Raw genomic sequence first — 23,253 nt, 5'->3', positions numbered from 1 at the left:
CTGTGCACAGTGGCTGTTTTTTTTTAAAAGAATTAATTTTGCAAAAGACACTGGTGCTTTTTTGGAAACGATTTTATCAAAAAATGTCAACTGACCACAGCAAGCAGTCAGTGTGTTGATGTTTGGTATGTGACCAAGTGGAGGGATGCTCTTCTCTCGTGTAAAAGCCTGGCCAGTTCTGAGATGACGAGACCAACTGTGTTATTTTCTTACACAAACTGCCTTGTCAACAAGTTTCAAACTTCCAACACTTTACAAAAACTCTTTCATTTTTTTCTCTTTAAAAATCAAGTTACAAACGATAAGAAAAGAGAAGCTACATTAGTGCTAGAAGCTAAACTTTTAGAAGATGTGTTGTTGTTTTATACTTTGTCCAAGTACACTCTATGTTTTTTCTCTTGACTTTGCTTCTGCTTACTGAACACAGGAGGGTGAAGCTTTTTGTTGAGCAGAGATGAAATTTGATTAATGGTGTGTACGTCACACAAAGACAAGCGACTGCCTCTTCGGGACAGTATAGTGTCGTCGGTGACACATCTGCTGGTAATGGTACAATACTGATGTACAGTGCAACCCGATTTTAAGACCACCAACAATCTGAGAGACATCAGGTACCAGAATGGCAGAAGGCTTAAAATCAGAGTAAATCTACAACGGTGTGACCAGAACATCGGAACAAATAAGATCTTAAAAGGTGGAGAGGTCTTAAACCGGGAATCTGAATCTCCGAACCTTGCTGCACGTGTGTAAACATATGAGAACGGAAAAAAAAGAAGAAAAAAAAATAAAAAAAAAATAGAAGGAAAGAGGAAATGTCGCTTGTCAATCAATCCTGGGTTGCATTTGCAGTGTATCCTTAACTGTCAAGGATGAAGACTAATCACCAAAGAGAGAGAGAGAGAGAGAGAGAGAGAGAGAGAGAGAGAGAGAGAGAGAGAGAGAGAGAGAGAGAGAGAGAGAGAGAGAAAGAGAGGTCTTTATCAAACATAGATATTTTCATGTTTATACTTTTTATGTGTGCAGTTTGCGCATACACACAGTGACTTAACACACACCACACACACAGGCAACCACGCACACACACAGGCATACACACAAACACACACATACACACACTCACAGAGGACCAACTATCTCATTTCTTTGCCCCTTATTTATTCCATTGCAGATAATGAAGAATCCCTAGCAGAAGCACTGTTATGACAAAACCCAGCAAGCACCTCCGGATAATGATGTGTAAATAAACAAGAGTACAGACATAAAGCAATGCACACACACTGAAACAGGAAAATAAATAAATACTTGAAGCATTGATGGCACAAGTCTAAAATTGACATTGTATAACAAGTGAAAAGAAACTGACCTGGTTTTGTTCAAACTACAGTGGAACCCCCTTTATGACCTTCAAAACTGAGAAAAGCAGGTCTTAAAAGGGAAGGAGTCTTAAATTGGGGGGTCTTAAAAGGGGGGTTCCAATGTAATTCAAAGTCTACATGATCTCAGCCGCATGCTGGCTTGAGTTAGAGTGCAAGGCTCGAGTGGGTTAAAGAGCTAGAGAGGCAATGAACTCAATTCTTCAGCTGATTTGATGACTAATGTATGCATTTCATTCCTCGCGCAGAAAGCGTGAATCCAGACCTTTACAATCATTTACCCGTCATCAAGTTATCTTTTCCTAGCTGTAACAAATCAAGGGGAGTAACATTATGAACTTGGGTTGGGAAATACATTCACTTATTTCATATTTTATAAAAATTACTTCATCTGCTTCACTGAACTTTATTTTCCGATTATAGATATGAACATACTTTAAATATCCCAGGTTTGAAAATATGTGTACATATTTTGAAATATATATGTCAGGCATGGCAATTCCAAAATAGAAAAAACTCTGAAAATAGGCCAAGGTCCAGGGGCCGTCTAGGCCCCGGCGGGGTACAGGGGCAGAGCCCCGTTGGGGGGACCCGGGGGGGCAGAGCCCCCCAGAAGGAAAACGAATTTTAGCATTTTAGACCAATATTTTGATAGTTCTTGTGTAAGCAAATAATGGATAGAGAGACAATAGTATACATATCATTCAATTTAACTTTTTTTTGCCGTGGACAATTTTTTATTTTCGCTGAAACGTAATTGCCTTTTCGCGGAAATCTGCGATTTCGCGGACAATTCCCATGCCTGATATGTATCCAGAGAAATGAAGTTATAAGATGCTGTACAATCTCAGTTAGCCAGCATGCAAATGTTCCCATGAATTTCCGTCATATTGGGTCTTGATACTACAAACATTCAAATATATCTGACTACATGCAAGATTCACATCAAGCAATGCTGTGATGACCCACATTCTTCTTCTTCTGTGTTCGATGTTATGGCCGTTAAATCCTCAGGTCGGTGGCTGCCAAGAAGTCCGCAGTCTTCTGTAGATCGGCAGTGACCCACATTGATTGCACTTGTACATGTTGATAGTGTACGACTTTTATGAAGCATAACCATCTTTCAAACCACGCAAGACTGGAATGTCATTTACCACATTGAACAAATATCTCATTTATACATGAAATATGATTTTTGTTTCATCATCATCTTGTCTAATTAATCGCACCAATTTCACTTATCACTTCAACATAAATATCAAATAACAAATCATGATGATAACAATGCACACTTTCAACCAAATATGGCAGCATGATTGTCTGGAAGTCATTCTGAGTGTGTGAGTGTGTGTGTGTGTGTGTGTGGGTGTGTGACAGTGTGCCAATGAGTGTGTGTGTGTGTGTGTGACAGGGTGCCAATGAGTGTGTGTGTGTGTGTGTGTGTGTGTGTGTGTGACAGGGTGCCAATGAGTGTGTGTGTGTGTGTGTGTGTGTGTGTGTGTGTGTGTGTGTGTGTGTGTGTGTGTGTGTGTGTTCATGTGTGTGTCTGTGTGTCTAAATTTGTATGATCTGTGCAAAAAAAAGAATTGTAGCACTACATTAATAATTATGTTCATCACAAGTTTTGTGCATCATAATTATTTTTCATATTGTAAGCGTGGAACACAAACACTGAACCCCTTTCACCAATAAAGGCACTAGCAGTATAGAGACCCAGCAGCAATTTTCCTCTGTGTGTGTTGTTTTTCCTCCACAATTGTTTCCAGATGAATCAAGCAGACGGCTTATCACCTACACCTCCTGCAAGGTCATACACAGCCTCTCCGACCTTGTAAGCCAGTTCGTCGGCATTAGCCTGCAACAGAGAAGAAAAGTAAGGTGAGTAATGAACAGCAACAAGAAGTTATAGCTGGTATCTGGAGAGTTTAGAACCAATGCTTTGTCTCTTTCCTCTTATGAAATGGACATTTAGGCATAAGACTTTAGAAAACCATTCAAGTCATGAAGGAGCAAGGATGGTATGAGGGAGAGAGAAAATCTTTAGATCTTTAACGTGCACACCCCATGGCCCAATGTAGTGTACACAAACAGGCATCAATCAGACTCCAGGGAAATATTCAAGTCACAAAGAGAGAGAGAGAGAGAGAGAGAGAGAGAGAGAGGGTGAGAGAGAGAGAGCAGGAAGAGAGCGACAGAAAGAGAAAGAGAAAGAGAAAGAGAAAGAGAGAGAGAGAGAGAGAGAGAGAGAGAGAGAGAGAGAGAGAGGCAGGAAGACAGATACAGCAGTCCCTGCAATGTACGGCCCCCGGCGTGAGCGGACACCTGACATGTACGGACACATTTGCTCGGCACGGAGTGTTTTCCTTCTATATTTGCCCCCCCCCCCTTAAACGGACACCTGCAAAACGTGGACGCGGCCACTCATTTTCGGACCCAACAGCAGGTCATACCTCCAATGTACGGACAGACCATCGTCAAATTTTCACCACAACAAAATCGATAACAGAGCAGTCCGGCTCTTGGTACAAAGATCACAGCCGCAATGGCCTGATGACAGTCACTGATAACTCGAGTGCACGTGTACCCATCAGGAGGGGGGGGGGGGGGGTAGTTTTGGTCAGGAGTGGAGTACATGCGAAGATGCCAACATGAAACTGCACTGTGCTCTTTATTCTTGTCTATTGGACGTAAACAACAGAAACCACAGTCGATGAAGGTCCTGAGCGAAAGAGAGTGGAAAAACCGGCCACAGTTCTCAGCATCGTGTGTCTGTGTGTAACCTCTTTCATTGACAAGATACTCTTGTTTCCCCTCAGCCTTGACCAGTGAGTCGGTTGCCTAATCTGTGAACCCTTCAGTTGTCTTGCTTTGTCAAAAGTTACGACACAGTCAACTGGTTTTGCTCTGAGTGAACAGTGCAGCTGGACTCTCTGGCCACAGCCCCAAACAGTTTCTTTATTTTCTTTATTTGGTGTTTAACGTCGTTTTCAACCACGAAGGTTATATCGCGACGGGGAAAGGTGGAAGATAGGATAGCCACTTGTCAATTGTTTCTTGTTCACAAAAGCACTACTCAAAAATTTGCTCCAGGGGCTTGCAACGTAGTACAATATATTACCTTACTGGGAGAATGCAAGTTTCCAGTACAAAGGACTTAACATTTCTTACATACTGCTTGACTAAAATCTTCACAAAAATTGACTATATTCTATACAAGAAACACTTAACAAGGGTAAAAGGAGAAACTGAATCCGTTAGTCGCCTCTTACGACATGCTGGGGAGCATCGGGTAAATTCTTTCTCGTCCCAACCAATATGGGACTCCCCCTAACCCGCGGGGGGTCCCCAAACAGTACATGGCTGGAGCGGGGAGTGAGAGAGAGGGAGGGGGGGGGGGGGGGAGGGGTAGCTGGCTAAACTCTGTGGGGTGTCCGGTGTCATTGCATGTCAGCAGGAAGAGCATTGGAGAGAAATAGAGAGGTGTACTCTTCCACACAATTTCCAAGCATCAGTTGTCACGGCTTGGGGTAGGCATTAGTGAGGGAGAGTGGGAGCTGTGTTATGTACAGTGTATTTCCGACTGAAGAGTGAAAAGTCACTGCCATGCCACATGATCGGCATGCAGTCATTAAAGCCAGACAAGAAGAAAATAAATAACATGATTATGACATGCAGCTCTATCTGCTGCTATTTATTCAAACTGGTTTTCAATTGCTTATTCTTGCAAAGCATCTGCACACGCTCCTCTGTGCTGTGTTTGTGTGGCTGCTTTCGTATGTTAGTGCATGGTGAGTGTGTTCACTGCCTTGAGGATTTATTTTATCTCCATCTTCTTTACAACACTTTTCATACAAATCATTTTTACAGAACGTTTAAAGAAGTATTAGGAGTTTATTGTTATTGTTTAGTAGCCACAAGAAGTGATTAGCATAGACTCAATCCTGTTGTTTGTGTGTCACTGTGTGAGTGTATGGGGGAGGGGATGGTGTGGTCACCCGTGACGTGACCGGACACCTGCAATGTACGGACAGTTTTGCTATGGCCCAAGGGTGTCCGTTCATGAGAGGGACTGCTGTACACAAACAGACATGATCACACACACACACACACCATACAATCCTGCAACAGACATGATCACACACACACACACACCATACAATCCTGCAACAGACATGATCACACACACACACACACCATACAATCCTGCAACAGACATGATCACACACACACACACACCATACAATCCTGCAACAGACATGATCACACACACACACACACCATACAATCCTGCAACAGACATGATCACACACACACACCATACAATCCTGCAACAGACATGATCACACACACACCATCCTGCAACAGACATGATCACACACACACACACCATACCATCCTGCAACAGACATGATCACACACACACACCATACAATCCTGCAACAGACATGATCACACACACACACACCATACAATCCTGCAACAGACAAAAGAGAGACAAAGACCCTGGGTGAGTGAGTGGATCAGCACCTGGTCAAAATGTCTGACAAATAATCCACTCTTTCATAATTACCTGTGTGTCTGCTTCTGCATACACTCTCACCACATCCTCTGTTCCTGATGGTCTGAAAGTACAAGAAAAGAAAAGTCAGTTAGGTTGGGTAAATACTGCACACTTGTATTTCCTAGTGGAAGGATAGACTTGTGAGACTGGTTTTTTAGGGGAACCCCACCCCCTTCACCCGGCACAATCTATTTGTTCCTTTGCAGAAAGTCAATAACATAGCTGTACCCAAACCTTCCCCAGCAAAAAGTGTATATACCTTCACTGCAGGTGGCCTTACATCAATACATGACAGGTTCACTGCATGTTTTGGTCACATAAGCCCTTAGAGACAACAGAAGGTGGCCTTCATAACGAGGTGTTCTGTCACTGAAGGGGCCTCACATTGCAGGTACCCCTGTATACATCTATAGATACTATGAAGAATGAGAACCAGAGCCTGACACAATGACACTTGACAAAAGAGAATGTGACAAGAGCGATAATGGCCAGTCCAGAAAGAGAGAGAGAGAGAGAGAGAGAGAGAGAGAGAGAGAGAGAGAGAGAGAGAGAGAGAGAGAGAGAGAGAGAGACTGAACTTTATTTTACAAGGGGAGAGAGACAGAGACAGAGAGAGACAGACAAAGACGGAGAAGTGAAATCAAATCAAATTGGGGGCCTGTCTAAACAATCCTTACCTGACAAAAGACCTGCCCTTGGTGCAGCCAGCCACCAGCTTCCTTACCTGACAAAAGACCTGCCCTTGGTGCAGCCAGCCACCAGCTTCCTTACCTGACAAAAGACCTGCCCTTGGTGCAGCCAGCCACCAGCTTCCTTACCTGACAAAAGACCTGCCCTTGGTGCAGCCAGCCACCAGCTTCCTTACCTGACAAAAGACCTGCCCTTGGTGCAGCCAGCCACCAGCTTCCTTACCTGACAAAAGACCTGCCCTTGGTGTAGCCAGCCACCAGCTTATCGATGGCCTCCTGCAGACCTGCTGGCGATGTCGTCTTCCTCTCTGCGTCGGTTGTCTCCACAACCGCTCTGTCTTTCACCTAGTGACATGTATCACCATCCAACGTTAACTGAGTCTCCACAACTACTCTGTCTTTCACCTAGTGACATGTATCACCATCCAACGTTAACTGAGTCTCCACAACTACTCTGTCTTTCACCTGGTGACATGTATCACCATCCAACGTTAACTGAGTCTCCACAACTACTCTGTCTTTCACCTGGTGACATGTATCACCATCCAACGTTAACCGAGTCTCCACAACAGCTCTGTCTTTCACCTGGTGACATGTATCACCATCCAACGTTAACTGAGTCTCCACAACGGTTCTGTCTTTCACCTGGTGACATGTATCACCATCCAACGTTAACCGAGTCTCCACAACTACTCTGTCTTTCACCTGGTGACATGTATCACCATCCAACGTTAACCGAGTCTCCACAACAGCTCTGTCTTTCACCTGGTGACATGTATCACCATCCAACGTTAACTGAGTCTCCACAACGGTTCTGTCTTTCACCTGGTGACATGTATCACTATCCAACGTTAACTGAGTCTCCACAACGACTCTGTCTTTCACCTGGTGACATGTATCACCATCCAATGTTAACTGAGTCAACAACAAGAATCTTAAACGAAATGAGCGTTGTTAAGATATCAAATAACCAAAGGGAAGTAATCGCTCTTTATGCATTCGACATGTGTAATGGAGTAAGCGAGAGAATAACAAGCATTTAAATGAACAAGTGACTTTCATCCATTACACATGTCGTATGCATAAAGAGCGATTACTTTCCTTTGGTTATTTGATATGAGTCAACAACAAATACTCATGATGACGGGCGCAGTGGCGTGGTGGTAAGACGTCGGCCTCCTAATCGGGAGGTCGTGAGTTCGAATCCCGGTCTCTGCCGCCTGGTGGGTTAAGAGTGGAGATTTTTCCGATCTCCCAGGTCAACTTATGTGCAGACCTGCTAGTGACTTAACCCCCTTCGTGTGTACACGCAAGCACAAGACCAAGTGCGCACGGAAAAGATCCTGTAATCCATGTCAGAGTTCGGTGGGTTATAGAAACACGAAAATACCCAGCATGCCTCCCCCGAATTCGGCGTATGCTGCCTGAATGGTGGGGTAAAAACGGTCATACACGTAAAAATCCACTCGTGCTAAAAACATGAGTGAACGTGGGAGTCTAAGCCCATGAACGAAGAAGAAAAAGAAGAAGAAGAAGATACTCATGATGGCCTGGGGAGGGGATGGAGATGTTGGCATGGGGCATGGTGGTGGTGGGGGTCGTTGGGAAATTGTTGTTGTTGTCGGTGCGTGTGTGTGTGTGTGTGTGTGTGTGTGTGTGTCTGTGAGTCAGGTTGTCTGTGTGTCTGTTTGTCTATATGTGTTTCTGTGAGTGTGTGCATGTGCAGATGGAGAAGCCTAGCACTGTACCAGCTTACCAGATGGAGAAGCCTAGCACTGTACCAGCTTACCAGATGGAGAAGCCTAGCACTGTACCAGCTTACCAGATGGAGAAGCCTAGCACTGTACCAGCTTACCAGATGGAGAAGCCTAGCACTGTACCAGCTTACCAGATGGAGAAGCCTAGCACTGTACCAGCTTACCAGATGGAGAAGCCTAGCACTGTACCAGCTTACCAGATGGAGAAGCCTAGCACTGTACCAGCTTACCAGATGGAGAAGCCTAGCACTGTACCAGCTTACCAGATGGAGAAGCCTAGCACTGTACCAGCTTACCAGATGGAGAAGCCTAGCACTGTACGAGCTTACCAGATGGAGAAGCCTAGCACTGTACCAGCTTACCAGATGGAGAAGCCTAGCACTGTACCAGCTTACCAGATGGAGAAGCCTAGCACTGTACCAGCTTACCAGATGGAGAAGCCTAGCACTGTACCAGCTTACCAGATGGAGAAGCCTAGCACTGTACCAGCTTACCAGATGGAGAAGCCTAGCACTGTACCAGCTTACCAGATGGAGAAGCCTAGCACTGTACCAGCTTACCAGATGGAGAAGCCTAGCACTGTACCAGCTTACCAGATGGAGAAGCCTAGCACTGTACCAGCTTACCAGATGGAGAAGCCTAGCACTGTACCAGCTTACCAGATGGAGAAGCCTAGCACTGTACCAGCTTACCAGATGGAGAAGCCTAGCACTGTACCAGCTTACCAGATGGAGAAGCCTAGCACTGTACAGTAAAACCTGTCAAATAAGGACACCCTTGGGACCAGACAAAAGTGTCCTTATTCTGCAGGTGTCCTTATTAGACAGGTGCAAGTAAACGCGACAAAGTCAAGTTGAGAGAGAGAGAGTACTGTACATGTACATTTATAAGAAAAACAGAAGCTGTTTAGATTAAATAGAGAAACATTTAATATTGACTGTTGTAAAACAAGTTTAAAAGCTTTTTATCATATCAACTGTATAAATTTAAATTGTTAAAAAGTTACTGGATCTCATTCATACAACACATTCACCTCATTCTGCACTCATCAGCTTTTGAAAGAATTTGTCCAGCGTTGTCTGAGTGGACCATTGATGGCAATGTGATTCGCACGTTTGGTTGAAAACCACTCGAACACGGCGTCATTTAGCTCTTCGTATTCGGTTGTCTTCTTCGAAACCCATTTCTGGTCAGCACGTCCGTCTCCCGATTCCCACAACTTCATTATTTTTTCCCGATCGACGCTGATTTTCGAAATCTGCGTTCTCCCACACCCAAGCTCTTGTGCAATCGTTCGGCATGATTTCCCACTTTCCAGTTGTTTGACAACATTTATCCTTTGTTCTAAAGTCAGCGCATTTCTTCCTTTTCTTGAATTTGAATTTCTTGCTGCCATCTTGTTAAACACGAATCACTCTTTCGAAGAGAAGATACATTCACTCATACACTTTCACTTCCGTTCCGCCGAACACGTTCCACGCGTTGGATTGGCTGCCTTGGAACTCTAGTAGCCAATCAAATGCGTCGACTTAAAACACTCACCAAGAATAGACTCTATCGGTATTCCAAGCTCTCGTAATCTCTCGCAAACTTCAGAGCATAGTAAAGCATGCGGTACAGCGATCTCGTGCGAGCTGCACAAGCCAAGGTTCGAAGTTCTCGCGATGTTCAAAGCATAACAAATAGCGTGTCTCGCGAGAGCTGCTCAGATACCGAATAATATCAACTGATCGATTTATCGTCTTTTTCGTCGATCGAACTTCCCAGCTTGCTGTGGATGTCCGTATTTAGCAGGTATATGACTTATTATGGACCCAAAATACGTGTCCGCGTCCGTAATGCCGAGGTGGCCGTACCGTACAGGTGTTTTACAGTGTAAAGCAGTCCGTGCCGAGACTGACTGTCCGTATTCTGCGAGTGTCCGCTAAGTCCAGTGACCGTATTTGACAGTTTTCACTGTACCAGCTTACCAGATGGAGAAGCCTAGCACTGTACCAGCTTACCAGATGGAGAAGCCTAGCACTGTACCAGCTTACCAGATGGAGAAGCCTAGCACTGTACCAGCTTACCAGATGGAGAAGCCTAGCACTGTACCAGCTTACCAGATGGAGAAGCCTAGCACTGTACCAGCTTACCAGATGGAGAAGCCTAGCACTGTACCAGCTTACCAGATGGAGAAGCCTAGCACTGTACCAGCTTACCAGATGGAGAAGCCTAGCACTGTACCAGCTTACCAGATGGAGAAGCCTAGCACTGTACCAGCTTACCAGATGGAGAAGCCTAGCACTGTACCAGCTTACCAGATGGAGAAGCCTAGCACTGTACCAGCTTACCAGATGGCACCTGTCTTCACTGTTAACTGCATTGCTCAGGGGGCGATAGTTTGGAGGGGGTGTTTGTGTAGGGTGATTGGTGTTGTTGCTGGTGGTGGTGTGTATGTATGTGTGTCTGTTTGTTTGTGTGTATCTGTGTGTCTAAGTGTGTTTCTGTGTGTTTCTGTGTGTCTAAGTGTGTATCTGTGTGTCTAAGTGTGTATCTGTGTGTCTAAGTGTATTTCTGTGTGTCTAAGTGTGTTTCTGTGTGTCTAAGTGTGTTTCTGTGTGTCTAAGTGTGTATCTGTGTGTCTAAGTGTGTTTCTGTGTGTCTAAGTGTGTATCTGTGTGTCTAAGTGTGTATCTGTGTGTCTAAGTGTGTATCTGTGTGTCTAAGTGTGTTTCTGTGTGTCGAAGTGTGTTTCTGTGTGTCTAAGTGTGTATCTGTGTGTCTAAGTGTGTATCTGTGTGTCTAAGTGTGTATCTGTGTGTCTAAGTGTGTTTCTGTGTGTCTAAGTGTGTTTCTGTGTGTCTAAGTGTGTATCTGTGTGTCTAAGTGTGTTTCTGTGTGTCTAAGTGTGTTTCTGTGTGTCTAAGTGTGTTTCTGTGTGTCGAAGTGTGTATCTGTGTGTCTAAGTGTGTATCTGTGTGTCTAAGTGTGTTTCTGTGTGTTTCTGTGTGTCTAAGTGTGTTTCTGTGTGTCTAAGTGTGTCTCTGTGTGTCTAAGTGTGTTTCTGTGTGTCTAAGTGTGTTTCTGTGTGTCTAAGTGTGTATCTGTGTGTCTAAGTGTGTTTCTGTGTGTCGAAGTGTGTTTCTGTGTGTTTCTGTGTGTTTCTGTGTGTATCTGTGTGTCTAAGTGTGTTTCTGTGTGTCGAAGTGTGTATCTGTGTGTCGAAGTGTGTCTCTGTGTGTATCTGTGTGTCGAAGTGTGTATCTGTGTGTCTAAGTGTGTCTCTGTGTGTATCTGTGTGTCGAAAGGTGTATCTGTGTGTCTAAGTGTGTTTCTGTGTGTCTAAGTGTGTTTCTGTGTGTCTAAGTGTGTTTCTGTGTGTCAAAGTGTGTTTCTGTGTGTCTAAGTGTGTTTCTGTGTGTCTAAGTGTGTTTCTGTGTGTCTAAGTGTGTTTCTGTGTGTCTAAGTGTGTTTCTGTGTGTCTAAGTGTGTATCTGTGTGTCTAAGTGTGTATCTGTGTGTCTAAGTGTGTTTCTGTGTGTTTCTGTGTGTCTAAGTGTGTTTCTGTGTGTCTAAGTGTGTTTCTGTGTGTCAAAGTGTGTTTCTGTGTGTCTAAGTGTGTTTCTGTGTGTCAAAGTGTGTTTCTGTGTGTCGAAGTGTGTTTCTGTGTGTCTAAGTGTGTTTCTGTGTGTCTAAGTGTGTTTCTGTGTGTCTAAGTGTGTTTCTGTGTGTCAAAGTGTGTTTCTGTGTGTCAAAGTGTGTTTCTGTGTGTCAAAGTGTGTTTCTGTGTGTCTAAGTGTGTTTCTGTGTGTCTCTGTGTGTCTAAGTGTGTTTCTGTGTGTCTAAGTGTGTATCTGTGTGTCTAAGTGTGTATCTGTGTGTCTAAGTGTGTTTCTGTGTGTTTCTGTGTGTCTAAGTGTGTTTCTGTGTGTCTAAGTGTGTTTCTGTGTGTCAAAGTGTGTTTCTGTGTGTCTAAGTGTGTTTCTGTGTGTCAAAGTGTGTTTCTGTGTGTCAAAGTGTGTTTCTGTGTGTCAAAGTGTGTTTCTGTGTGTCTAAGTGTGTCTAAGTGTGTTTCTGTGTGTCTAAGTGTGTTTCTGTGTGTCTAAGTGTGTTTCTGTGTGTCTAAGTGTGTCTAAGTGTGTTTCTGTGTGTCTAAGTGTGTTTCTGTGTGTCTAAGTGTGTTTCTGTGTGTCTAAGTGTGTCAAAGTGTGTTTCTGTGTGTCTAAGTGTGTCTAAGTGTGTTTCTGTGTGTCTAAGTGTGTTTCTGTGTGTCTAAGTGTGTTTCTGTGTGTCTAAGTGTGTCTAAGTGTGTTTCTGTGTGTCTAAGTGTGTTTCTGTGTGTCTAAGTGTGTTTCTGTGTGTCTAAGTGTGTCTAAGTGTGTTTCTGTGTGTCTAAGTGTGTCTAAGTGTGTTTCTGTGTGTCAAAGTGTGTTTCTGTGTGTCTAAGTGTGTCTAAGTGTGTTTCTGTGTGTCAAAGTGTGTTTCTGTGTGTCTCAGTGTGTTTCTGTGTGTCTAAGTGTGTTTCTGTGTGTCTCTGTGTGTCTAAGTGTGTATCTGTGTGTCTAAGTGTGTTTCTGTGTGTCTAAGTGTGTTTCTGTGTGTCTCTGTGTGTCTAAGTGTGTATCTGTGTGTCTAAGTGTGTTTCTGTGTGTCAAAGTGTGTTTCTGTGTGTCAAAGTGTGTTTCTGTGTGTCAAAGTGTGTTTCTGTGTGTCTAAGTGTGTTTCTGTGTGTCTAAGTGTGTTTCTGTGTGTCTAAGTGTGTTTCTGTGTGTCAAAGTGTGTTTCTGTGTGTCGAAGTGTGTTTCTGTGTGTCTAAGTGTGTTTCTGTGTGTCTCTGTGTGTCTAAGTGTGTTTCTGTGTGTCTAAGAATGTTTCTGTGTGTCTAAGTGTGTTTCTGTGTGTCTAAGTGTGTCTCTGTGTGTCGAAGTGTGTATCTGTGTGTTTCTGTGTGTTGAAGTGTGTTTCTGTGTGTCTAAGTGTGTTTCTGTGTGTCGAAGTGTGTATCTGTGTGTCTAAGTGTGTCTCTGTGTGTCGAAGTGTGTTTCTGTGTGTCTAAGTGTGTTTCTGTGTGTCTAAGTGTGTCTCTGTGTGTCGAAGTGTGTATCTGTGTGTCGAAGTGTGTTTCTGTGTGTCGAAGTGTGTTTCTGTGTGTCGAAGTGTGTTTCTGTGTGTCTAAGTGTGTCTCTGTGTGTCGAAGTGTGTTTCTGTGTGTTGAAGTGTATTTCTGTGTGTCGAAGTGTGTTTCTGTGTGTCTAAGTGTGTATCTGTGTGTCTAAGTGTGTCTCTGTGTGTTTCTGTGTGTCGAAGTGTGTTTCTGTGTGTCGAAGTGTGTTTCTGTGTGTCGAAGTGTGTTTCTGTGTGTCTAAGTGTGTTTCTGTGTGTCTAAGTGTGTCTCTGTGTGTCGAAGTGTGTTTCTGTGTGTCGAAGTGTGTTTCTGTGTGTCGAAGTGTGTTTCTGTGTGTCTAAGTGTGTATCTGTGTGTCTAAGTGTGTCTTTGTGTGTTTCTGTGTGTCGAAGTGTGTTTCTGTGTGTCGAAGTGTGTTTCTGTGTGTCTAAGTGTGTTTCTGTGTGTCTAAGTGTGTTTCTGTGTGTCAAAGTGTGTTTCTGTGTGTCTAAGTGTGTTTCTGTGTGTCTAAGTGTGTATCTGTGTGTCTCTGTGTGTTTCTGTGTGTCGAAGTGTGTTTCTGTGTGTCGAAGTGTGTTTCTGTGTGTTTCTGTGTGTCGAAGTGTGTTTCTGTGTGTCGAAGTGTGTTTCTGTGTGTTTCTGTGTGTCGAAGTGTGTTTCTGTGTGTCTAAGTGTGTCTCTGTGTGTTTCTGTGTGTCGAAGTGTGTTTCTGTGTGTCGAAGTGTGTTTCTGTGTGTCGAAGTGTGTATCTGTGTGTCTAAGTGTGTTTCTGTGTGTCTAAGTGTGTATCTGTGTGTCTAAGTGTGTCTCTGTGTGTTTCTGTGTGTCGAAGTGTGTTTCTGTGTGTCGAAGTGTGTTTCTGTGTGTCTAAGTGTGTTTCTGTGTGTCTAAGTGTGTATCTGTGTGTCTAAGTGTGTCTCTGTGTGTTTCTGTGTGTCGAAGTGTGTTTCTGTGTGTCGAAGTGTGTGTCTAAGTGTGTTTCTGTGTGTCTAAGTGTGTATCTGTGTGTCTAAGTGTGTTTCTGTGTGTCTAAGTGTGTATCTGTGTGTCTAAGTGTGTTTCTGTGTGTCGAAGTGTGTATCTGTGTGTTTCTGTGTGTATCTGTGTGTCAAAGTGTGTTTCTGTGTGTCAAAGTGTGTTTCTGTGTGTCTAAGTGTGTTTCTGTGTGTCTAAGTGTGTTTCTGTGTGTCTAAGTGTGTTTCTGTGTGTCAAAGTGTGTTTCTGTGTGTCGAAGTGTGTTTCTGTGTGTCTAAGTGTGTTTCTGTGTGTCTCTGTGTGTCTAAGTGTGTTTCTGTGTGTCTAAGTATGTTTCTGTGTGTCTAAGTGTGTTTCTGTGTGTCTAAGTGTGTCTCTGTGTGTCGAAGTGTGTATCTGTGTGTTTCTGTGTGTCGAAGTGTGTTTCTGTGTGTCTAAGTGTGTTTCTGTGTGTCGAAGTGTGTATCTGTGTGTCTAAGTGTGTCTCTGTGTGTCGAAGTGTGTTTCTGTGTGTCTAAGTGTGTTTCTGTGTGTCTAAGTGTGTCTCTGTGTGTCGAAGTGTGTATCTGTGTGTCGAAGTGTGTTTCTGTGTGTCGAAGTGTGTTTCTGTGTGTCAAAGTGTGTTTCTGTGTGTCTAAGTGTGTTTCTGTGTGTCTAAGTGTGTCTCTGTGTGTCTAAGTGTGTCTCTGTGTGTTTCTGTGTGTCGAAGTGTGTTTCTGTGTGTCTAAGTGTGTTTCTGTGTGTCTAAGTGTGTATCTGTGTGTCTAAGTGTGTCTCTGTGTGTTTCTGTGTGTCGAAGTGTGTTTCTGTGTGTCTAAGTGTGTTTCTGTGTGTCAAAGTGTGTTTCTGTGTGTCTAAGTGTGTTTCTGTGTGTCTAAGTGTGTATCTGTGTGTCTCTGTGTGTTTCTGTGTGTCGAAGTGTGTTTCTGTGTGTCGAAGTGTGTTTCTGTGTGTCTAAGTGTGTCGAAGTGTGTTTCTGTGTGTCGAAGTGTGTTTCTGTGTGTTTCTGTGTGTCGAAGTGTGTTTCTGTGTGTCTAAGTGTGTCTCTGTGTGTTTCTGTGTGTCGAAGTGTGTTTCTGTGTGTCGAAGTGTGTTTCTGTGTGTCGAAGTGTGTATCTGTGTGTCTAAGTGTGTTTCTGTGTGTCTAAGTGTGTATCTGTGTGTCTAAGTGTGTCTCTGTGTGTTTCTGTGTGTCGAAGTGTGTTTCTGTGTGTCGAAGTGTGTTTCTGTGTGTCTAAGTGTGTTTCTGTGTGTCTAAGTGTGTATCTGTGTGTCTAAGTGTGTCTCTGTGTGTTTCTGTGTGTCGAAGTGTGTTTCTGTGTGTCGAAGTGTGTTTCTGTGTGTCTAAGTGTGTTTCTGTGTGTCTAAGTGTGTATCTGTGTGTCTAAGTGTGTTTCTGTGTGTCTAAGTGTGTATCTGTGTGTCTAAGTGTGTTTCTGTGTGTCGAAGTGTGTTTCTGTGTGTCTAGGTGTGTTTCTGTGTGTCTAAGTGTGTTTCTGTGTGTCTAAGTGTGTTTCTGTGTGTCTAAGTGTGTTTCTGTGTGTCTAAGTGTGTTTCTGTGTGTCGAAGTGTGTATCTGTGTGTCTAAGTGTGTTTCTGTGTGTCTAAGTGTGTTTCTGTGTGTCTAAGTGTGTTTCTGTGTGTCTAAGTGTGTTTCTGTGTGTATCTGTGTGTCGAAGTGTGTATCTGTGTGTCTAAGTGTGTTTCTGTGTGTATCTGTGTGTCGAAGTGTGTATCTGTGTGTCTAAGTGTGTTTCTGTGTGTCTAAGTGTGTCGAAGTGTGTCTAAGTGTGTTTCTGTGTGTCTAAGTGTGTTTCTGTGTGTTTCTGTGTGTCGAAGTGTGTATCTGTGTGTCGAAGTGTGTATCTGTGTGTCTAAGTGTGTATCTGTGTGTCTAAGTGTGTTTCTGTGTGTCTAAGTGTGTTTCTGTGTGTCTAAGTGTGTTTCTGTGTGTTTCTGTGTGTCGAAGTGTGTATCTGTGTGTCGAAGTGTGTTTCTGTGTGTCGAAGTGTGTATCTGTGTGTCTAAGTGTGTTTCTGTGTGTCTAAGTGTGTTTCTGTGTGTCTAAGTGTTTCTGTGTGTCTAAGTGTGTTTCTGTGTGTTTCTGTGTGTCGAAGTGTGTATCTGTGTGTCGAAGTGTGTATCTGTGTGTCTAAGTGTGTATCTGTGTGTCTAAGTGTGTTTCTGTGTGTCTAAGTGTGTTTCTGTGTGTCTAAGTGTGTTTCTGTGTGTCTAAGTGTGTATCTGTGTGTCAAAGTGTGTTTCTGTGTGTTTCTGTGTGTCGAAGTGTGTTTCTGTGTGTCTAAGTGTGTTTCTGTGTGTCGAAGTGTGTTTCTGTGTGTCTAAGTGTGTTTCTGTGTGTTTCTGTGTGTCGAAGTGTGTTTCTGTGTGTCAAAGTGTGTTTCTGTGTGTCTAAGTGTGTTTCTGTGTGTCTAAGTGTGTTTCTGTGTGTCTAAGTGTGTTTCTGTGTGTCTAAGTGTGTTTCTGTGTGTTTCTGTGTGTCGAAGTGTGTATCTGTGTGTCGAAGTGTGTATCTGTGTGTCTAAGTGTGTTTCTGTGTGTCTAAGTGTGTTTCTGTGTGTCTAAGTGTGTTTCTGTGTGTCTAAGTGTGTATCTGTGTGTCTAAGTGTGTTTCTGTGTGTCGAAGTGTGTTTCTGTGTGTCGAAGTGTGTTTCTGTGTGTCGAAGTGTGTTTCTGTGTGTCGAAGTGTGTATCTGTGTGTCTAAGTGTGTATCTGTGTGTCTAAGTGTGTTTCTGTGTGTCGAAGTGTGTTTCTGTGTGTCGAAGTGTGTTTCTGTGTGTCGAAGTGTGTATCTGTGTGTCTAAGTGTGTATCTGTGTGTCTAAGTGTGTTTCTGTGTGTCGAAGTGTGTTTCTGTGCATGGGCATGTGCAGATCTAGAAGCCTACCTACTATCAGCTGGCACCTGTCCACAAGGTCAACTGCATTGCTTGCCATATGTTCCCTGAAATAAATCTATACACTGGAACTTATCTTTTAAGACTGTCCACAAATCTGAGAAATCGGGTATTCAAAAAAAGGAAGTCTTCAAATTGATTCAAATTTGTTATGAACATAACATTTTTTTGTCAAAGCAGCTGGGGTCTTAGAGTTTCCCTCTTGCTTTTTCAGATGTTCTATTCACAACCTCAGTAAATGTACCTTCATTTTTAGACCCGATTTCAATTAACAACCCACTTTGTGAACATCACGTGACAACGGATATAGACAGTGCAACCATCATCAAACGCTGAAGAAGAAGAAGATCTAATTTCTCAGACTATTTTAGGTCTTAACCCTTATACTGGTGCAATTCTGTAACTCATGTTACATAGCCACTGGTCAATTAACAGAGAGAAAAATAAAGAACAAGAAGAGCAAACGCTCGATCGAGTCACTTTCGCAGTTCTGAATATTATATGAGGCATCAGATGGACAGGAAGAAATTGCTATTCACAACACAATGAGTCACGTTCACATAAAATTTGAGCCCGGTCACTTTTATAGTTTCCGAGAAAAGCCCAACGTTAAGTTGTGTGTTGCCGAACAGAAAAGGCTAGTTATCTCCCTTGTTTTTCTGATAACGTTCGTAAAAGGCTACAGATGTAAATACTTTGATGTAAAGAATAATCCTACAAAGTTTCAATCACATCCGATGAACTTTGTCAAAGATATAAAATGTCTAATTTTTCCTTTGACGCTGACCTGTGACCTTGAAAAAGGTCAAAGGTCAACGAAACCATCGTTAAAGTGTAGAGGTCATTGGAGGTCACGACTAAACAAAATATGAGCCCGATCGCTTTGATAGTTTCCGAGAAAAGATATAAAATGTCTAATTTTTCCTTTGACGCTGACCTGTGACCTTGAAAAAGGTCAAAGGTCAACGAAACCATCGTTAAAGTGTAGAGGTCATTGGAGGTCACGACTAAACAAAATATGAGCCCGATCGCTTTGATAGTTTCCGAGAAAAGTCCAACGTTAAGGTGGTGTCTACGGACGGCCGGCCGGCCGGCCGGCCGGCCGGCCGGACAGACTAACACTGACCGATTACATAGAGTCACTTTTTCTCAAGTGACTCAAAAACGGTCATATACGTTTTTGCATCCATGGGAGGTAATCGAAAATTTCTTAATAAATTTTCATTTAATTAATATACTTACCAACTCACATAAATAGCATTAACTTCAGTTTGATGCGTAAGACATTGAAGTACTAACCCTGGAAACAGGGGGAGGTAACCCCCAAATCAAAACAAAACCTTGACAACAAGGCCCTGGTAGTTACCTCCCCTCACCGGTAGCCCGCGCATGCGCGGCACATATCACCGGCAAACTCATTCCCAATGAAACACCACCTTCAACCATTAACAAAAAAACGATTGCGGGGTAGGATGGGAGGGCATTAACTATGTGAGTTGGTAAGTATATTAATTAAATGAAAATTTATTAAGAAATTTTCGATTAAATAACATATTCTTACTACAACTCACATAAATAGCAGATTGCTACATAAGGTGGCGGGAATCTCACTTAACATGATAAGAAACCAGCCTGCTTCAACCATAATTGGTAAGCAACTACTACCATTGCAGTGGGTACTAAAACACGCACAAAAGTAGTAAAGAAAGACGTCTAAACATGACGTCCAAACACCACTGAGGTGCCATACGAGAATTGTCTGGCAACAGAACCACCGGATAAAGGGTCCAAGCTCAGGCCCCATGAATTCTAGACAACCCAGAGGAAGAAAGAAAGCTCCCCCCCCATTTGACTGCCGCACTCATAAGCCTGTTAATGAGTGTAAAAGCCCATCTAGTCAGGGCTGCCTAGCAATAATTTGGTTCTATCCGTTGAACCTCAAGAACCAAAAGGAGCCATGCAAGACAAGTAAGTCAAATACTCAAAACCTTGAGCGAGACCCAGAAGTATGTAAAACGCTACACCCTTAAGGGGAAGTGAACACTGACAAAAAGGAGTCTGAGAGCCTTCCTATAAAGAAAGGCTAGCATGTCTCCAAATCTATGGCTCTTAAAAAAGAGCTTAAAAACAAAAAGAAATCCCAAGTTGGAATTAATTTTCAAAAGACAAAAGCTTGGACGCAGGGCCCTTACCACGCAGGGCGTAGAAAGAGAAAAGTCTTGTCAAGACCTGACGACGTTCCTCCAGAATAACGAAACATAGACTTCCTACGATAACAACAGTTCGTGGAAAGTCTTAACATCCTCCTGAACTGGAGAATGCTAAAGCCTATGCCCAGAATCTAGAACTTGCACTAATGCAGGTGCTGGAGGAAGGGCTGACTGCCCCCCCCCCCCCCCCCTTTTATTTGCACTCATAGAAAGTTAATGATGGCAAAGAAACCACCAGAAAAAAATCAACCTAGATAAATAACCCCTTTCACGTAAAGCCTGTTGAGACCTAAGCTAAGTGAAAAGGCCTAAAATACGCTGTCTTGGTCGTGACTGACGAAAAGAGAGAACAATCTCTTACAAACGGCTAGACCAGAAAGACAGCTCTTAACTCAAAAGAGAGCCGTGCAAGTTCGGAAGACAAACAGATATGTCCTCCGAGGCGAGCGAGTAATAAAAACGAACCTTTGCGTCTCCCCTCGAAGAGAACAAGAAGTTCCAAACGACCACAAGTGAAACACCCTCCACGGAGTGAAGCACTAAAAGATTAAGGCTTGAGTAAACCACAGCACCATAGTCCAAGAGGAAACGCTAAAAGTTCGCAATGAACCAGAGACAATAACTTGCCCCTTGTTCAAAGGATAGGGCAAGACAAATGTCGGAAAACATCTGGCCTTGCTAGACTCTCCCACAAAAGAGTCGAATGACTAAAAGCCGAAAACAAAGGCAACAATTTGCAGGTCGGCGAGAATGCAACCTCTCATCAAGAGATGAACCGAGATTGCTCATCAAAACCAAAGCGACTTTAAATTTAATCCACAAGAAAGGAAGCAAGCATACAGTGGGAGCTAGCTGTAGTGCCGAACGTGGAACGATCAGAGCCTAAGTTTGTCAACACAGAACTGAATAGGACAAACCCTGTAGCGACCGTTAAAACATAATGTCGCTATGTTACACCCTGGGAGGGTGTGAAGCCCGCCAGGCCTAGGAGATGACGTCAGATCGTGACCGATCTCCTACCGAAAACAAGTGATACCTGAGAAAAAGATATCAAGCCCTCGTCGGTGAGAAAAATCTCAAGAACGAGCAAACGTGTTCCCGAAGTACCCAAACTACCAGAACACTCACCCTCTAATGAACCAAGCTGTGAACCCAACATGATCCAAACGGTTAGCCAAAAGTAGGCTACTGCTGGTGCATGACCTGCTTGAGCAACTACCCAATCAAGACCGAGCGAATGACGCAGTAAAACTTCCTGCGTTAAGAGTCCAAGTCTAGCAAAGACAAGCACTCATAACTTCGTGGGTCGTGGCAGAAAGCACCAATGAATGACTATGACTATGAACTGGACCGTCGCTACCCGTAGGTAAGACAAAGTCGCCGAAACCGGCCGCCATGTTGCCCCCAAACTGACTTCAGACGCTTCTTGTCAAAACAGAGGAAGTCAAAAGAAAGTCCGAACAACCTCCTCGAGAGGACAAAAACGATGAACGCTCAAAAACCGACAGCTGTCGTGAACTAAGGAGCATCCTTAAGAAAAATCCGGAATAAATTTCGCCGCCAATCAAGAAACACCCTGAATATGGCCGAAAACCCAGAACGCGTCTGATCCGCTGAGAGACTAAAAGTCAGACGCGGGGACCTACGCAAGCAGTAATCATAGATGCCATCACGTACAAAACCTTACCATCCTAAACAGCCGCAGCAGAACAGGAAGTAAGATACACGGCATCACTGCTCCCAACAACCTGGACCCCAAAGGGTTGACATCAGAAGTTGCGGACAGGCAAGAACAAAGTGCTACGATTACCTGGAACGTCAAAAAAAACGAACCAGAAATAGGCAAAATCCCTAGTCCAAAACACCCGCAACACCTTGACAGTGTGGGCTGATGCTAATGCGTACAGTCCTTCACTCCGAAAACAGAAGTGAGAGACGGGATACCAAAACCACCAACAACCTGAAACCCAAAGGGTTGACATTGGAAGCCTACTTGGCAAAGAGTCCTTGTTCCCAGAACCATCATTGGCCGAAGCCGTAAATGATTGTCCCCCAACGCAGGAGTGACCTGAAGCGGGGAACTCGGAAGTGCAAAAGGATCAAAAGAATGATTGGGCTTCCCGTTCAGCTTTGGTTTACGAAGCATGAAAGACGACGTGCGAGAACAATTGCTCGGAGAAGCCAGCCATGGCTGAACAGACTCCGACGCATCCCCATGAGCAGTGAACAGAGGAAAGATGCTAACAGCACCGGAACTCAACACCTTAGCCATCTCATAGGCTACAGAGGGCGACTCCCGAAACCGGAAGTGAACGCTAGTCTCATTGTCACCCTGGAAATCGCCAAATGCGAAAGGTGGTGCCGCTAAACGAGAAGACGAAGTTGTCACCCCTTCTGCAAAGTATCGAGAGGTAACCTCAGCGGCGGCATACAGCGCGCGCAAGAACCTCCTCTCAACTCGAAAGTTGTGTTCCGCCTCGGAAGAGTCATCACAATCCTCGTCAACATCCACATCATCAACAAAGATGTCCGATGAAGCCCGATCATGACCGGAACCATCATTGCCCCGCAACGGAACTGATGAACTCGCCGTACCGGAACCCTGTGTAACCACACCAAGGAGGACCGGCAAAGCCGAGCTGCTACCATTGCCCGGAACCAGAGGTAGCTGGCAATCCGGAAGGGAAGGCGACCGGAAACACACCTGTGCTTCGCCCGGAAGCTGACCCATCCTGTCCCCCACCGTACGCAACCGCCTGAGCGGAAGCGTAGGCAGGAAACGGATTGCCGTTACCACCAACGACCGGAACCCCCGTAGGCTGTGAACCGGAAGTCGATGGTAACGATTTGAAAGTGCCACGATCTCCCGAAAGAAACCCTGTGGCCGGAAATCCCTTTGCCGAAGCAGTTGAACCCGAGTACGAGGGACCGGACGTACCAGCCCCAGCGTCAAGGGTGGAATAACCGTCGAGACAAACAACACGCTCGTGTGCTGAGTGCCCCGAACTTCCAAAAGTCTACCCCGGAACCGGCGGACCGGAACCAGCGGTAGCTGGCAATCCGGAAGGGAAGGCGACCGGAACACACCTGTGCTTTACCCGGAAGCTGACCCAACCTGTCCCCCACCGTCCGCAACCGCCTCAGCGGAAGCGTAGGCAGGAAACGGATTGCCGTTACCACCAACGACCGGAACCCCCGTAGGCTGTGAACCGGAAGTCGATGGTAACAAAATGAAAGTGCCACGATCTCTCGGAAGAAATCCTGTGGCCGGAAATCCCTTTGCCGAAGCAGTTGAACCCGAGTACGAGGGACCGGACGTACCGGCCCCAGCGTCAAGGGTGGAATAACCGTCGAGATGAGCAGCACGCATTTGCGCCGAACACCCCGAACTTCCATGAACACGTACCTGATCGGCCGAAGCCGAAAGCTGAGGAACAGCAACGTCCGCCGACGTAATCGTAGCAGAATGAACAATCCTCGACAAAGAGGCAGCGTTGCCAACCCCTGGAGGCAAAGCTGGAATGGTGGAGGAAGACACACCCCTGTCAGTTGCCAGCATCTCCCTCATTTGATCCTTGAAAGTAGAAAAAAAGAGCAAACAATTCATCGCGCGAGACCGCCTGAGTCTCTTTCTCCTGCGGCGACAAAACGGGCAAGCTAGCAG

At 44.5% G+C, this 23,253-nt stretch overlaps 1 protein-coding gene across 2 annotated transcripts in view; it reads right to left on the bottom strand.

The window, feature by feature from the left end:
* Nucleotides 1-1,133: 1,133 nt before the first annotated feature.
* Nucleotides 1,134-23,253, bottom strand: part of LOC138981042 (phosphoacetylglucosamine mutase-like) — a 45,925-nt gene continuing 23,805 nt past the window's right edge. Inside the window, exons 15-17 of one of the 2 annotated variants that reach the window (XM_070353846.1) lie at nucleotides 6,847-6,968; nucleotides 5,944-5,995; nucleotides 1,134-3,228 (exon numbers count right to left, since the gene is read on the bottom strand). In XM_070353846.1, the coding sequence (XP_070209947.1) occupies nucleotides 3,145-3,228; nucleotides 5,944-5,995; nucleotides 6,847-6,968 (258 nt within the window). In that variant the 3' untranslated portion in view covers nucleotides 1,134-3,144. Of the gene's footprint in view, nucleotides 3,229-5,943; nucleotides 5,996-6,846; nucleotides 6,969-6,992; nucleotides 7,389-23,253 lie in introns of those variants that run through there. The other variant, XM_070353845.1, reaches the window with a different exon arrangement.

The sequence above is a fragment of the Littorina saxatilis genome, linkage group LG12, assembly GCF_037325665.1.
Source record: "Littorina saxatilis isolate snail1 linkage group LG12, US_GU_Lsax_2.0, whole genome shotgun sequence".
NCBI classification, from domain to species: domain Eukaryota; kingdom Metazoa; phylum Mollusca; class Gastropoda; order Littorinimorpha; family Littorinidae; genus Littorina; species Littorina saxatilis.
This window is presented reverse-complemented; position numbering and strand designations above follow the sequence as displayed.